Here is a 16399-nt window from a genome sequence, read left to right on the forward strand (position 1 = left end):
TTCAAGGGCATGGGGAGTCTGCACCGGATCCCCAGGTACCTGACTTCCCTGCGCAGCTGCCTCCGGAGCTGGCCGGGTGCTTCGCTCCCGTTACAGGGAAAGGGTGAAGGAGGAAGGAAGGAGAGACAGGCCGGGAGGACTGCAGGGAGGGTGGGGTACCGGCCCCAGGGCACACTCACCCTCTCCTCCGCCAGCTTCCTCATCTCCTCCTGCAGCTTGCTCAGGATGTGCAGGTTGGGCCTGTTCTTCTTGGCGTACTGCTGGAGCTCCACCACACTCTTATCCGAGGTCTCCTGGGGAGCAGCACAGAGGACTGACTCTCCCTCTGGGGCGCCCAGACTGCAGGCCTGGGCAGTCTGTCCACCCTGCTGCCCCTGCGTGCCTGCGGCAGACCAGGGAGCAGCGCGCAGCCAGGAGCTGCAGCCACGCACCTGCACCAACTCCCCCACCAGCAAAGGCTCTACAGCCATTCCCACGTCTGCCCAGGGGCAGAGCAGGGAGGCCGGACACTCAAAGCTCCAACAGTTGTCGCAGAGGGGGTGAGCGAGGACACCTATGCTGTCCCCACAGCGTCCTCAGTTGGAATGCCTGCAGCCCAGCCGTGCTGTCGAGAGACACACGCCCAGCACTGGGAGCCAGCTAGAAGCCAGCAACGCCCCAAAAGCTGAGCTCTCAGTACCTGCTATGACTTGCAGAGCAGGAGCAAGTTGTCCTCCGTACCTCCTTCCTTAAGAAGCTGTCTCCAGGGCACTTCGTGTGTGATAAGGGACGCCAGAGCTCGGCGTGCCCTCCAGAAACCAGGCTCGCAGCCCCTGTGCCTGGGCTGGGATCCACCACCCTGCTATCAACAAACCCTCCGCCCAGGCCAAAGCGGGCTCTTGCTTTTTCCTCAGTCATAGCTCAGGCTTGATTTCAACTTCAATGGAGTTTCTTAAACAATGTGCATCTGGCACTTCTGGCTGCCTGTGCCGGAGCCTGGGCCAGAGTGTCATCCTGGGAGTCACTGTCATGTTCACCCTGACTCTGCACAGCAACTACCCCTTCACTTTTGGGATGCCAGTAACCCAGATGGTTTCTGTACACACTGGGGGCGGAAATGAAAAACGTAAATAGTTCTCGCCCAATATTTCCCTTCACCCCACGAAGAACCTAAGGGTATGGTTTAAATTTTGAGATTTTGACACAAACAGTAGAAACTAAACAGGTGACACACACACAATCTTTAAAGGAAAAATGGTACCTGTCACCAAGAGCCACCCTTGTGTCCTAACTGGATGTCGTCGGATAAGCAGAGGCCCGAGAGCCAGCCTCCCGCCTCAGCGGGGCAGCAGCAGAGCCGGGCACGCTCTCAGGCCAGGGTCTCCTGCCTGCACTGGGCCCAGCTCAGTCACCCCCCCACAGCCACGGGACAAGCAAGGGTCGCATCTCCGCCTCTGCTCACACTTCAACTGCTCACAGCAGGCTGGGATAACACGAGTTTCTGAGCAGCATGACGCCCGCTTCCCCCTCAACACAGGGCTCACAGGAAGTGAGCCCAAGGCAGAGGCACAGGCTGAGGTGCAGACAGCCAAGGTCCCAGCTTTGTCCTCTGGACACTGGACCCACAGACACATGCTCCAAGGCAGGAAGAGAAGAATGAGAAGCCGAGTCCAGCCAGCTGCCCAAGACCTGAGGACGCACCATTACCTGCTTGACCATCTTGCTGCTCTCACGGCCATACATGCGCAATAAGGACCCCCAGTTCTTGACATGGGGGTGCAGGAGCTGCAGGATCTTCTGGGAGGCCAATTGTTTGCCAACTCTTTTATTCTTACCTATGAAAAGAAAACATAAAGGGTCATAAAAGCATGGAGCAGCTAAACATCCCCACTTCCCACTACCAGTGTGCTACCACCCTCTCCAGCACCACCTCCCTCCTCTAAGAGCCAGAACTGGGCACAGGGGCTCTGCCCCAAGGAGCTCAGGAAAGGGGGAAGGGAAGAGCTCCACTATTGCACTGGTTCCCACAACCCCAAGTTCAGGAATGTCCCCCACCCCGTTTTGTGAAGTAGCCAATCAGAGGCTCCAAGAGGTCAGGGGGCATGCCCAAGGTCACACAGCTAGAGGGCCGCTTGATAAAACTGGAGATCCTGGACAGTGAGAGAAAAACGTGGAACAAAATTCAACTCATAAAAAAATCAGGCTTACTGGTTGGGTGGAGACTGGTGAAACCCTCCAGACTATGGCCCTTAGTCACCTTTGGGCCTGGAAATGAACTCACTCCCACGGCTTAATTTCCAGCCAAACAACAGACAGACCTACGAGGTGAACAATTATACCACGTAGGTGCATTCCTTAAAAAAAAAAAAAATCAGCCATGGGAGATCAGAAGGGCACAATCTGTGCAGGGAGAAATCTCAGAGGTCAAGAATGCATAGGAAAGGACAAAGGGAGGCGGTAACCACAGAAAGGAAGTGGGAAGACAGCTGTTACACTGTGAGGATTGCAGTCAATGTCACAAAACGTGTATGAACTGTTGAATGGAAAACAAATTTGCTCTGAAAACTCTCATCAATGTCACAATAAAAAGAATGCATAATAAAAACAAAGAGACACACTTGTAGGCACACAGACAAGCTGCCATGATGCCTCGAAGTGTGTGGCTTGAGGCTCCCTCAGAGGCAAGCAAAGATGACAGAACACAGGAGAGGCACTCCCGGCAGCAGGCCTCCCGAGTTAGAGCTCTATTCCAGGAGGTGTTTGCTGTGTTTGGGGAAAGGATCTCTAGGCAAAGGGCCGAGAGGCCAGAGCTGGACGCAAGCCTGGAGAAGGGTGCAGCGCAGCTCAGCGGGGCGTCTGGTGGAGGGGGAGCCTCTGAGGCAGAGCACACCTGGATCTGAACACGGCTCTATGACACCCCTGGGCCACCCGTGCATTTCCTTCTACTTTACACCACACTGATTCTGAGTTTACAGTAGTTACATGGTTTTAAAGTTACATTGTAAAAGTAGTTACACCTCAGATATGAGCATTAGGTAAAATGTACAAGTGGTATACAAAAGGACCACCACGTGGCCTCCCAGGAACAGGTCAGACAGAGACTGGGGTGCAGACGGCACTTTTAGGAGCTCAGTCCCTCTTCTAGCTGCAGGGACCGAAGGCTAGGGGAGAGCGTGGTGGCAAGAGGCTGCTCTCTGCACGGAGAACAGGGTCGAGTGAGTCTGCAGCTGAGCCCCACGGAGATGGGAGCAACGCAGAAGGGAGCAGTTCTGGGAGTCTCGCCTCAGGCTGTGCTCCAGATGTCAGTGCCGACGCTGGCGGACGTGACTTTCAAGAGCACACACGTCGGGCACTCGCTAAAGACAGTCCTTGCCTGGAAGCAGGTGCCCCAAGCCATGGATGCATGAGGGAAACAGGCAGAGGACCAAGGCTGCAGGGAGGCTCCACACTGAGAACTGGCAGGGAGGGCCACCACCACCACAGTCCTACGAGAACACGCCCAGCCTGAGGGACAGAGAGGGAAGTGTCCAAGTGTCCTTACACCACCCGCGCACTGTGTGCTTGCCGCAGGCCATGACATATTCGCTCTTCTGGTTTTTGCCAGGAACCACCTCAAACTTGATGGACGTGTCACCCATTCCATGGTTTCTTTAAGGAAAAACACAGACAATAAAGTTGGGCTTCCATGGTGACATGAACTGAGAAAGAACTAATGGCTGTTTTGTAAAGCCCTTTAAGGTTCCCTAAAGAAATGCCAACCCTTCTCATCAAACATTCTCAGGTGAAGAAGAGGGTGTCCATCTCAATGGCTCTTACTGCCAGGCACTGAGGGATTCCATATGTGCAGGGAAAACATGCAGTAAATCAGCCATTTAGCATCACATCTTACATCAGAACCAATAGCAAATAAAGATGTTCAACATCCAAACAAAAGCTTCCATCACCTTAATCAAGAGAAGGAAAGATCCTTCCTTGGCCCTTACCTTTTAAGGCACTCGTGGAGGATCTGATATGGAGACAACAGTCCAGCCTTGCTGGTCAGCTCATAAACTCGTGAGTCCTCAATACTGATGTGGTTAAAATACTACAAAACAAAGCAACGTGTTCTGAGTTCTGCACCACACACACCAGCCTCTCGGCCCTGGTTCCCATGCTGTCTGCTTCTCCCTCAGAAGTTTACCGTCCTCCTGACTGCTTCTCTACCACTTCTAGGTACATAACAGGTGTGAAAGATACACTTCGCACCTTACTGCTCCTCTGTGACACGGCTGAAGAGCTGTATCTGAGTGTGCTGAAGAGAGCACCAGGGCAGCTAGGCTTGATGCTGGGCAGAGGGCGGGGGCCTTTGCTAAACCAAATGCTGATCAACGGGGAACTAACTATCAGACATCTACAGGCAAATAACCTTAAGAGGTAAGATCATCCTCAGAATTCCCAGGTGTATAGTAGAGCTGACAAGGGGCAAGGTTATGGTCATTACTTGGTCACAGCCAGCTACCCAGAGGGACCGAGTAGTTGATCCTGCGGGCTTGGGACCATAGTCGCAGGGGACATCAAACTCAATTGGCATAACATACTATACAAAACATTGTTCCACCTACTACTTTGGTGAGTAGCCACTGGGACCTTAAAAGCTAGGAAGCTGCCATCTAGATGCAACAACGGGTCTCTCCTCGTCAAGAAGAAAGAAGAAAACCAAAATTAATGGAAACAATCAGTCCTAGCGACTGGTACACCATCCGATCTGCAACCTATACAACTATGAGACCAGAAGAACTAGATGGTGCCCAGCTACCACTGCCATCCACTTGGAAGGGATGTAGGAGATCCTGCATAAAGAGGGAGAACAATGTGGTACAAAACTCAAAATCATTTGGAGGCAAAAAAAAAAAAAAAAAAAAGAAGGTGGGGACCAGGTTTGCTGGTCCAATGGAGCCTGGTGTAACCACTGAGACTATGGCCCCTAGCTGCCCTTCAGGTCTGGAATTGAACCCACAACTGTGGTTTCCAGCCAAACAAAGTACAGGCATGTGAGTTAAACATTTACCTCAAGTAGACACACGCCCTGGAGAGAACAATCATGGGAGAAGGAAGGGCTGCTTATGCACAGGGAGATAGCTCAGGGGGCAGGAGAGTATGGAGGGATGGACACTGGGAGGAGGTAACTATGGGGAGGAAGTGGGAGGGGAGCTGCTGCATTGTAAATTTTGGTCAATGACATGAGACAAAGTATGTGTGAACTGCTGTATGAAAAGTGAATTTACTCTGTAAATCTTCACCCAAATCCTAAAAAAAAAAAAAAAAAAGAGGTAAGATCATCCTAAGTGAGACTGTAGAAGAGAGAAGCTGTTAGTTATAAAACCAGCACTTTAAACAGCCAAGTCCTCTGAAGGTGAGCGTCCGTCAGCCAAGACCAGCTCCCCAGAACACAGGGTGGGGGAAAAAGGGGCTGACCAGGCTCCAGGCTTCAAACACAGATACTCATACTGGCTCTGAAAAACTAATCACTCTGACCAAAGAACAGGAAGGTTAAGGATTAACAGGAAACTAAGTTAACCGGCTGAGGGGAAAGAAATGAGAAGTTCTGTACGATAATTACCAGGGAAATTAGGAAAATTACAAGGCTCACAAGACAAGAGCAAAGCTGCTTTAAAGGGAAAGAACCAGCTAGTAGGAGGCGCTGAAGCAAACACTGCTCATCTCCCTTGAGCTGTCTGGCACAAATTTAAGACCTTCTCCTTGAGAAAAAGAAGATTTCATTCTTCTCACTCAGGAGACACCTCCCCACTCCATGGAGAAGAGGGCCCTTGAGATTTTGAGCAGAAGCTCACTTTTATTAGATGGAAATCAAACACCAAATTAAGACTTTACATCAGATATGGAACAGCTGGGTCTACCAGTCTAGGGAGGACCCCAACGAGCCCACATCCTTCACAGGGCTTCTCCCACCAGGCATGTTGTGGAGCATCTACAGAGACCTGAAGCTGAGAGAGACTATCATATCCTTGAAGGTCATGGACATGTGAGGAAGCTGAGAATCAAACAATTGGGACACCTCATTTCTGGGGGCGGTTCAAACCCACCAGCCACTGCTCGGAAGGAAGATGGGGCAATCTACTTCCATAGTGATACTGCCTTGGAAAGCCAAGCGGGGGTCACTATGAGTCGGGTCTGACTCGACAGCACATAACAGCAACAACAACAACAGGTGCACCAAGACTTCTCCACAGAGTGACACTGAAGACAAGGCTGGTGCTCTGGGTTGGGGGTGTGGGGTGTCCTTGAGCAGCCCTGTTACCAGTGGGGGTAGCGTTCCTCTCCTCTTAACCTGCTTCAAGCTCTCAGGAGCTGCTCAGCAAGTTAGTATTCCCTAATGATTCTGACTCAGTGTCCTTAGAGGATAGAGTGGAACTGCCCACAGGGTCTCCCAGGCTGTCAATCTTCACAGAAGCAGAGCCCAAACCACACCCACTGCCTGGAGTCCATTCTGACCCACAGCGCCCCTAGAGGACAGAGTGGAACTGCCCACAGGGTCTCCAAGGCTGTCCATCTTCACAGAAGCAAAGCCCAAACCACACCCACTGCCTGGAGTCCATTCTGACCCACAGCGCCCCTAGAGGACAGAGTGGAACTGCCCACAGGGTCTCCAAGGCTGTCCAGTCTTCACAGAAGCAAAGCCCAAACCACACCCACTGCCTGGAGTCCATTCTGACCCACAGCGCCCCTAGAGGACAGAGTGGAACTGCCCACAGGGTCTCCAAGGCTGTCCAGTCTTCACAGAAGCAGACGGCCTCCTCCTTCTCCTGCACAGCTGAAGGCAGCAAGGCGGTGTTTCTGAGGACTGCTGCTTTCATTGTAGTTTAACCACTGTCTTCAAACAAGGCCTATTACAGGCCTCCACTCTTAAGCACCTGCATCCCGGGGGGGTTGGCAGTGTAGGCCTCTTTGCAGGGAGAAGTCCTACCACTTCCAGAAAATACTATGCCTTCAACTCACCCTCTCTGGCCAGCCAAGCAGCCAATGATCTTTGTCTGTTGTTGTCAGCTGCCATCAAGTCAGTTCCGACTCGTAAGCATCTTATTACGTAACAGATGCTCGATCCTGCACCATCTTCACGCTGAACTCACTGTTGCAGCCACTCTGTCACGCCATCTCATGGAGGGGCTCCCTGTTTTTCTGCTGACCCTCTACTTTACCAAGCGTGACTGATCCCTCGCCTTGGGATGTGTCCCAAGTAGGCATGATGAACTCGCACCATTCTCGCTTTGCTCTTCTGCCAGTCCAGGGTGCATACTCAGTATCCTTCACCACCACAATTTGAATGTGTCAGTTCTTAGGTTTTCCCTTTCACTGTCCAGCACAAGCATGTATATGAGGCAAATGAAAATGCCATGGTTTGGGTTAGGTGCAGTGTAGTAATCAAAGTGACACCTTTGCTTTTAAAATTTTAAAGAGGTCTTTTGCCACAGATTTGTCCAGTGGAAAACATCATTTGATTTCTTCACTGCTCCTTCCACAGATATTAATCACTGACCTAAGTAAAGTAAAATTCTGACAACTTCAACTTCTTCACAATTTAAAATGATACTGTTTAGGGATCCAGGTGTGAGAATGTTCATTTCCTTCATTCAGATATAAGCCATACGAAAGGCTGTAGGCTTTAACCTTCATCAGTGAGTACTTCAAGTTGCTTTCATTTTGGGCAAGCAAGGCTGTCATCTGAATATCCAGTTATTAATGAGTCTTCTGCAATCCTGATGCCACATTCTTCATATAGTTCACCTTCTCATATTACTTCTTGTTGTTGTTAGGTGCCATCGCGTCGTCGCTGACTCATAATGACCTCATGTTCAACAAAATGAAGGACTGCCTGCTCCTGTGCCAGCCTCAAGATCCTTGCTATACCTGAGCCCATCATTGCAGCCAGTGTGTCAATCCACCTCGTTGAGGACCTTCCCCTTTTTAGTTGTCCCTCCACTTTGCCAAGCATGATATCCTTCTCCAGGGAATGGTTCCTTTTTACAACATGACCAAAGTAGGTGAGACGAAGTTTGGCCATTCTTGCTTCCAAGGAGTATTCCGGCTGCACTTCTTCCAGGACAGATTTGTCACTTCTTTTAGCAGGCCATGGTACTTTCAGCATTCTTCACCCACCACATCACCACTCAAAAGCATCGACTCTTCTTTGGTCTTCACTTTTCATTGTCCAGCTCTCACATGCATATGAGGCAATGCATACCATGGCTTGTGTCAAGTGCACCTTAGTCTTCAAGGAAAAGTCTTTGCTCTTCGGCACTTGAAAGAGGTCCTCTGCAGCACATTTGGCCAATGCTATATGGCACCTGGTATCCTGACTGCTGCTTCCATTGGTGTTGACTGTAGAACCAATACGAATTCTCTGACAACTTCAAGCTTTTCTCCATTTATCATGATGCTGCTTATTGGTCCTGTTGTAAGGATTTCTGTTTTCTTTATATTGAGGTATAATCCATACTGCAGACTGCAGTCTTCAATTTTCATCAGTGTTTCACATCATCCTCACTTTCAGCAAGCAAAGTTGTATCATCTGCATATCTCAGGTTGTTAATGATTCTTCCTCCAATCCTGATACCATGTCTTTCTTCATACAGTCCAGCTTCTCGGATTATTTGTTCAGCACACAGATTGAATAAGCATGGTGAAAGGGTACAACCCTGACACACTACCTTCTGGATTTTAAACCACGCAGTGTCCCCTCATTCTGTTTGAACAGCCTCCTGGGTCTAAGTACAAGTTCCTCATGAGCACAATTAAGTGTTCTGGAATTCCATTCTTCTCAATGTTACCCATAATTTGTTATGATCCACACAATCAAATGCTTTTGCATAGTCAATAAAACAAAGTAAACATCTTTCTGGTATTTTTTGCTTTGAGCCAAGAGCCATCTGACATCAGCGATGACATCCCTCGTTCCACGTCCTCTTCTGAATCCAGCTTGCATTTGTGGAGGTTCTCTGTCAATGTACTGCTGCAACCATTTTTGAATTATCTTCAGTAAGATTTTACTTGTGTATAATATAATGATATTGTTCAATGATTTCCACATCCTGTGGGATCACTTTTCTTTGGAAATGGTACAAATATGCATCTTTTCCAGTCAGTTGGCTAGGCAGCTGTCTTCCAAATCTCCTGGCATGGCCGAGTGAGTGCCTCTAGTGCGGCACCCCTTTGTTGAAGCATCTCAACGGGTGTGCCTTCAATTCCTGGAGCCTGGTTCTTCTCCACTTCCCTCAGTGCAGCTTCAACTTCTTCCTTGTAAACCATTGGTTCCTCATCATATGCCACCTCCTGAACAGGATGAACACAACCAATTCTTTTTGGTACAGTGACTCTGTGTATTCCTTCCATCTTCTTTTGATTTTTCCTGCATCATTCAGTATACTGCCCACAGAATCTTTCAATATTGCAACTCAAGGATTAAATTTCCTCTGCAGTTCTTTGAGCTTGAGAAATGCCGAGCATGTTCTTCCCTTCTGGCTTTCTAACTCCATGTCTTTGCACATTTCATGATAATAGTTGACTTTGTCTTTTCGATCTGCTCTTTGAAAACTTCTGTTTAGCTCTTTTATCTTGTCATTTCTTCCATTTGCTTTAGCTACTCTTCGTTCAAGGGCAAGTTTCAGAGTCTCTTCTGACATCCATTTTGGTCTTTTCTTCCTTTCCTGTCTTTTAATGACCTTTTACTTTCTTCATGGATGATGTTCTTGATGTCATTCCACAATTCCTCTGGTTTTCAGTCACTGGTATTCAATGCATCAAATCTATTCTTTAAATGGTCTTTAAATTCAGGAGGGATATAATCAAGGTCATATTTTGGCTCTCGTGGACTTGCTCTAATTGTCTTCAACTTAAAGTTTCAATTAAGCAGTTGATGGTATGTTCCACAATCAGCTCCTGGCCTTGTTTTGCCTGAAGATATCAAGCTTCTCCATTGCCTCTTGCCACAGATGTTGTCAATCTGATTCCTGTGTACTCCATCTGGCAAAGTCCATGTGTATAGTCACCATTTGTGTTGTTGAAGAAAGGTATTTGCATGAATAAGTCACTGGTCTTGCAAAATTCTATCATGTGATTTCCAGCACTGTTTCTACCTCTAAGGCCAAATTTTCCAGCTACCGGTGATTCTTCTGTTTTCAACTTCTGCATTCCAGTCATCAGTGATAATCAGCACATCTTGATTGCATGTTTGCTCAATTTTAGACTCCAGAAGCTAGTAAAAATCTTCAATTTCCTTATCTTTGGCTTTGGTGGTTGGTGTGTAAATTTGAATAGTAATAGTATTAACTGGCTTTCCTTGTAGGCATATGGATATTATTCTATCACTGACAGCATTGTACTTCGGATAGATCTTGAAACATTCTTTGTGATGATGAATGCCATACCATTCCTCTTCAATTTGTCATTTCCAGTACAGCAGATCATATGGCTATCTGATTCAAAATGGCCAAAACCAGTCCATTTCAGTTCACTAATGCCTAACGATATCGATTCTTATGCATTGCACTTACTTTCTGACAACTTCCAATTTTCCCAGATTCATACATCATGCATTCCACGTTCCAATTATCAATGGATGTTTGCAGCAGTTTCTTCTCCTATTGAGTTGTGCCACTTCAGCAAATGGAGGCCCTGAGAGCTCTACTTTATCCATATCATGAAGGTAGGCTCTACTCTGATAAGGCAGCTCTTTCCCAGTCATATTTTGAGTGCTTTCTGACCTCAGGGGCTCATCTTCCAGCACTGTATATCGGACAATGTTTCAGGGCTATTCATAAAATTTTCCAGTAATACATTAGTGTTTCACTACTATTCATAAGGTTTTCACTGGCCAATTCTTTAAGAAGTGGATGGCCTCTTCCTTCTTCCAAGTCTGCCTCAGTCTGCAAGTTCCACTGAAACTGGTCAACCATAGGCATCCCTGCTGGCACAGCCTCCAGCCTCGCAGCAACTCACAAGCCACCACAGGACGACAAACCGACAGACAAGTTCGTCTCCCTTAGCTGTTCCAACTGCTCAGTGCTCCTGGGCTCCCCTTACCTGTTCCTGCCAGCCCTGTCTGCCACTGCTCCCTGCCTCCTGGGAGCCGTCCCCCACCCTCCTTACCTGTCCCAGCTGTTGGCCCTGTCTGCTCCTGCTCCCGTATTACTTGCTCAGCACTTAAACTGAATAAGTAAAGAGAGAGGATATAATCCTACTGTATATCTTTTCTACTATTAAACCATGTACTAGCCCCTTATTTTGTTTGAACGACTGCCTTCTGATCTATGTATGGGTTCCACATGAGCACCATTAAGTGTTTTCTCATTCTTTGTAATGTTATACATAATTTGTTATGATACACAGTCAAATGCCTTTGCGTAATTAATAAACCACAGGTAAGTATCTTTCTGATATTCTGGTTTTTAGGCACAATCCAGCTGATATTAACAACAATACACCTTGTTCCATGTCCTTTTCTTAATCCAGCTTGAACTTTTGGCAGTTCCCTGTGGCTGGACGGCTATAGCTGTTTATGAATTGTATAAATCTAGTAAAATATATACAGGATCTGTGTGCTGAAAACTATACAATACCACTGAAAGATATCATAAAAGACCTAAATTAATGGAGAGAGATGACATGCTCGTGCAGTACAAGATTCAATATATGTTAAGATTGTCCCCAAACTGATGTACATGTTCAATCTTGTGATGTAGTGAATTACCTAGTAGGGCTCTTCTAGCCATGATCTTTGTGGTGACCACCAGGTGACTGGATGGAACTATGTAAATGTGAGGTGTTTTGTGGTCTACCAAAGAACAGGATAGCTTGTTAGTAATATAAGTATGTCACATGGTGACCTTGTGAGGGAGGACCATGCAAATAAAGTGTATGGAATCCTAATGCAGGGATTGGTCAGTTGTGTCATTCTGCCAGGCTTAAGATGACCCCTCCTAAAGGCAGAAGTGGGTATCTCACTGCCATCAAGAGGGAAGAGCTGGAGGTGGAATGCAGCGTTTCCTCGGACCCGGATCCCTGTGCTGAGACTGTGCCAGAGAGACGGCAACAGCAGAAATGAAAGACCAGCATGAGACAGAGCAAGAAAGCTGAGTACCTTTGGGCAGAACTCTTGCTGGCAGAGTGGGGCCCACCTCGGTATACCTATTGGCAGAGCTAAAAGAGCTTTGTTAACAACTGCCCGAGCAGGGCAGAGGACAGGCTAAGAGACGAAAAACCAAAGAAAGGAGTGCCTTTGGGCATGGCCAAGGGGAGGCTGTCCTGATAGAAGAATTATGTGCTAAGTGCGTACCTGAACCTGAATTGTAACTTGCTACTTGCCTAAGAAACCCCTCAGCCATGAGTACTACCTGTGAGTTGTGTGCGGCCACTGCCATGAACTACAGAACCCAGGAGAGAAGTCGTGAGTGCCATGGGAGGGACGGTTGGTGTCAGAGCTGGTGAAAAGGGTGGAGGGGGGCGGCATGTCTGGCCTCATAGAAATAAACCTGGGGCTGCTGCCGGTGACTGTTTCCCCCTTGTGAGGTTGGAGGAGGTCAGAGGATGCTGCCCCCAGGTCCTTTCTGGAAATATCAAGAGAATGTTTAGTAGACCTCACCATCATACTGATCCTAAAGTCTATATATGGAAAGGCAAAGGAGTTCGAATTAAAAAAAAAAAAAAAAATGTTTCTAAAAAGAGAACAAAGTTGGAAGACTCACACTATGTGATTTTTCAAGACCAGGTGGTAGGGGTAAAGGGACAGACATCAAGATCAAAGAAACAGAATATAGCTAAGATACAGAACCATATATATATAGATGGGACCCTGGGTTTTTGATTTTTTAATAATAGTACAGTTCAAATTAAACATGTATTTACCATACAACCCAATAATCCCACCTTAAGTATTTACTTAAGAGAAATGAACATCTATGTTCACAAGAAAGAGCTCTGGTAGCATAGTGGCTAAGTCACTTGCCTGCTAACCAGACGGCTGGCGGTTCAAACCCACCAGCCACTCCTCGGAAGGAAGGTTGGGCAATCCTACTTCCGTAGTGATACTGCCTCGAAAACCCAAGGAGGGGTCGCTATGAGTCGGGGCCGACTCGACGGCACATAACAACAACAACAACAACATGTTCACAAGAAAACTAAACAGCATTATAGTAGTCTTACTGGTAATTTCTGAAAACTGGAAACATACCAAGTGTCCCTCAAGTGTGAATGGAGAATAAACTAAGGCATAATCAACCACACAGTGGAAGAAGACTCAGCAATAAAAATGACCTAACGATATATAAAGAGTCCTGGTGGCACAGTGGTTAAAGCATTCAATTGCTATCCAGAAGGTTGGCGGTTTGAACCCACCAACTGCTCCAGTGGACAAAGATGAGGCAGTCAGCTTCGGTAAAGATTTACAGGCTTGAAAATCCTACTACTCTGTTGTACTCTGTGCTTTAGGGTCATTCTGAGTCATAATCGACTCGATGGCAGTGGTTTCTTTGGGTTTTATTAACATATGCAGCAAGGATGGATCTCATGTGCATTACTGTTAAGTCAAAGAAGCCACACTCAAAAGATTATCTACTGTGTTGATTCTGCTACTGTGATAGTCTAAAAACAGCAGAACTATCAAAACAGCTCAGTGCTTGGCAGGGGTTACAGATGGTAAGAGTTTTGACTCTCTCAGGGGAGTAGCAGGAGAGAATTCAAAGAGGAGATGATGGAACTGTTCTGCATCTTGATTGTGGTGGTGATTAAAGGACTGTTTATTTGTCAAACTCACAGACCCATACACCATAAAAAGTAAATTTAACTCTATGTAAATTAAAAAGATTGTGCCAGTTTGAAGGAAGGTTGGGCAATCCTACTTCCGTAGTGATACTCCCTCGGAAACCCAAGGAGGGGTCGCTATGAGTCGGGGCCGACTCGACGGCACATAACAACAACAACAACAGTTTTGCTTGCCTTTTTTGTTGTTGTTCTGAGTCTATCCCTCCCCACAGGGCTAGTAAGTGGCAAAAGAAATCTCAATCTAGGCACCGTGGTGCAAAGACTCTGAAGAAGCATGAACACACACCCCTCCCAGTGGGTGTGCTTCACACCAGGCTATCTCCCCCATGGACCACGCAGCCATTACCACTTCAATCAGCAGGCAGAGAGTTCTCAAAGCACCATGGCCCCGTCTGCTCACACCTTTCTATCTCCAGATGCCCCTGGCATTGCCCTTACAATGCTGGGCCCCATTATGGGCTCACCATCACCCGAGCCAAGACCTCCCCACTCCAACATGGTGGCGGCATGTCACCCACCCATCCTATTCCAAATATGTACCACTGTGCCTGCAGACTACTCTACTGTGCTCCGGCTGCACGTGGACACCACAGGGCAGGAGCCACCAGACAGTTGAAGACATGCCCTGACACCAATGGGTTGCTCAAGCCCAAGTATCCCCACACAAAAACAGCTAGACTATGGCTAACTTTTCAGGATCAAAAGATGGCCACTTCCTTTGTCAGTCAAGCATTTAACATCCCTCCAACCAGAGAGAAAAGCTACATTCTCTCTGACAGATTGTGAAACAGGAGGGAAAACATAGAATGCATGTTCACACATATATGTGTATAAACTTAAATTAACACAAAAAATTTCCAAGAAGCTCTCAAGCATACGTACACAGGAGGCATCCCTACACCAAAGAAAGTTTTAACTGACTTCTAAACCCAGTTGAAAGACAATCACTTGGCACCTATTCTACATGCACCTCTCTACCTGAGGACACCCTCCTCTTCCTAAGACTCCTTACTATGATTTCTAGAAAGATCCCTCTGCTTCCCATAAGAGCCTCAGGACACATAATAAGAACCTGAATTTCAGCACTGCCTGGCCAGCAACATCACCATGGACGTCATCTCGTCTGCATGAAGGAAAGAGTCCATGTCAGCCCGGGTGTGTCTTCTAGAAATCCAGTCACTGGCCTAACAGAAACAGACACTTCTACATAGGCCTTACACAAAAAGGCTCCAGAGATAAGATGAGGTTTGAGGATTGAAAACAAGAGGAAAGGTGGACAATTAAAGAACTAAGAAAAAGACAACCAGCGGGACCTCATCAAGACCACATGCTTGGGGTAGAAAGGCTTGGTCATGAGCTTACTGCCACCAAGAGCCAGGCCCAAGTGGGGCTGTAGTGGTGCCTAAAGTTGACTCAGGGGGAGAGCTGTGTCTGGAAGCACAGCTCGACAGGAGGCAGCCCTAGTAGCAATCTGGACTCTGAAGGGCAGCCAGGACATGCCAGGAAACCAGAGCTCCAGAAAGGGCCCCTCAGTGCAGGCTGCTCAGAAACACACACCAACCATCCTCTTCATGTTGGAGGAACCATAGAGTACACTCTGGGTCCCTGTGCTGGGAGAGCTGAACACTAAAACCAAACACCAACAAATGCAGACTAAAGAGGAAACAGAGATTTTCAGATTATTAAGTAATGGAATGAATTGCTTATTCATTCAAAAACCAACCAAACATGACACTGGTGTTTCTGAGCCCATCACACTAGCAGAAGAAGGGTTGAGATGTTACTTTGAAGCCACAGATTACCAGTCGTGGTTCTCTCTACTTTGGAGGGTTTTCAATAATCTCAACACGCCAAAATGTTCTCAAATCAATCTTAATTCACATCAACTGCTGCAAATGTTGTCACAGTAATATTCACGGACAAGCTGGATGTGGGTCTCAGAGCATCAGTCAGGTGAGAACCCTCTAGAGGTCAACAGCAGAGCCTGCTCAGATCTGACTCAGCATCCTAACAAAGTCACCTTCCCCAGAATGGGTGCTTGGGACACACAGCCCTCCACCTGCCCAGGCCAGGTCATCTCCCGAGCACCAGAACCCAGTCATCTGTTCATATTACAGCCACTTCCTATCAATCGTGGGCAAAACCTACCCAAACCAAGGTCAATCATCTAAGACAACCCACTCTGAGAGCCATGGTGGAGTAAAAGGGGTCTAGGTTCTTAGAAGCCTCCCCAGGAGACACTTGTCCCACAACCTGAGACACTCAGAAAGAAAGATGAAAATGAGATTTTTCCTGGAGGAACTTGTTCTTTAAAGCTATGCCTACTCTGATTTCAGAAAAATGAAACAAGATTTGTACCTCACACCATACACAAAAACGAACTCCAGATGGATCAAAGAAACCCAAAACTATAGAGTTCCTCAAGGAAAAACTAGGGGCAAATTTAGGGGCCCAAATATATGACATAAATAGACTACAAGCATAACTCAAAATGCACAAACAGCAGAAGAGAAACCAGATGATTGGGACCTTCTAAAAATTAAATTATTATGTGCTTCCAAAGACTTCTCCAAAAGAGTCAAAAGAGAACCTACAGATTGGGAAAAAA

At 47.2% G+C, this 16399-nt stretch overlaps 1 protein-coding gene across 1 annotated transcript in view; it reads right to left on the reverse strand.

The window, feature by feature from the left end:
• The window catches only part of DGCR8 (DGCR8 microprocessor complex subunit), a 62986-nt gene that overhangs the window by 1732 nt on the left and 44855 nt on the right, over positions 1–16399 (reverse strand). Inside the window, exons 9-12 of the mRNA XM_007957959.2 lie at positions 3963–4063; positions 3521–3627; positions 1687–1814; positions 180–293 (exon numbers count right to left, since the gene is read on the reverse strand). Of these exons, the coding sequence (XP_007956150.1) occupies positions 180–293; positions 1687–1814; positions 3521–3627; positions 3963–4063 (450 nt within the window). The remainder of the gene's footprint in view (positions 1–179; positions 294–1686; positions 1815–3520; positions 3628–3962; positions 4064–16399) is intronic.

This window comes from Orycteropus afer, unplaced genomic scaffold (genome assembly GCF_000298275.1).
Source record: "Orycteropus afer afer isolate SDZICR_OR568_19922 unplaced genomic scaffold, OryAfe1.0 scaffold00829, whole genome shotgun sequence".
Classification (NCBI taxonomy): Eukaryota; Metazoa; Chordata; class Mammalia; order Tubulidentata; family Orycteropodidae; genus Orycteropus; species Orycteropus afer.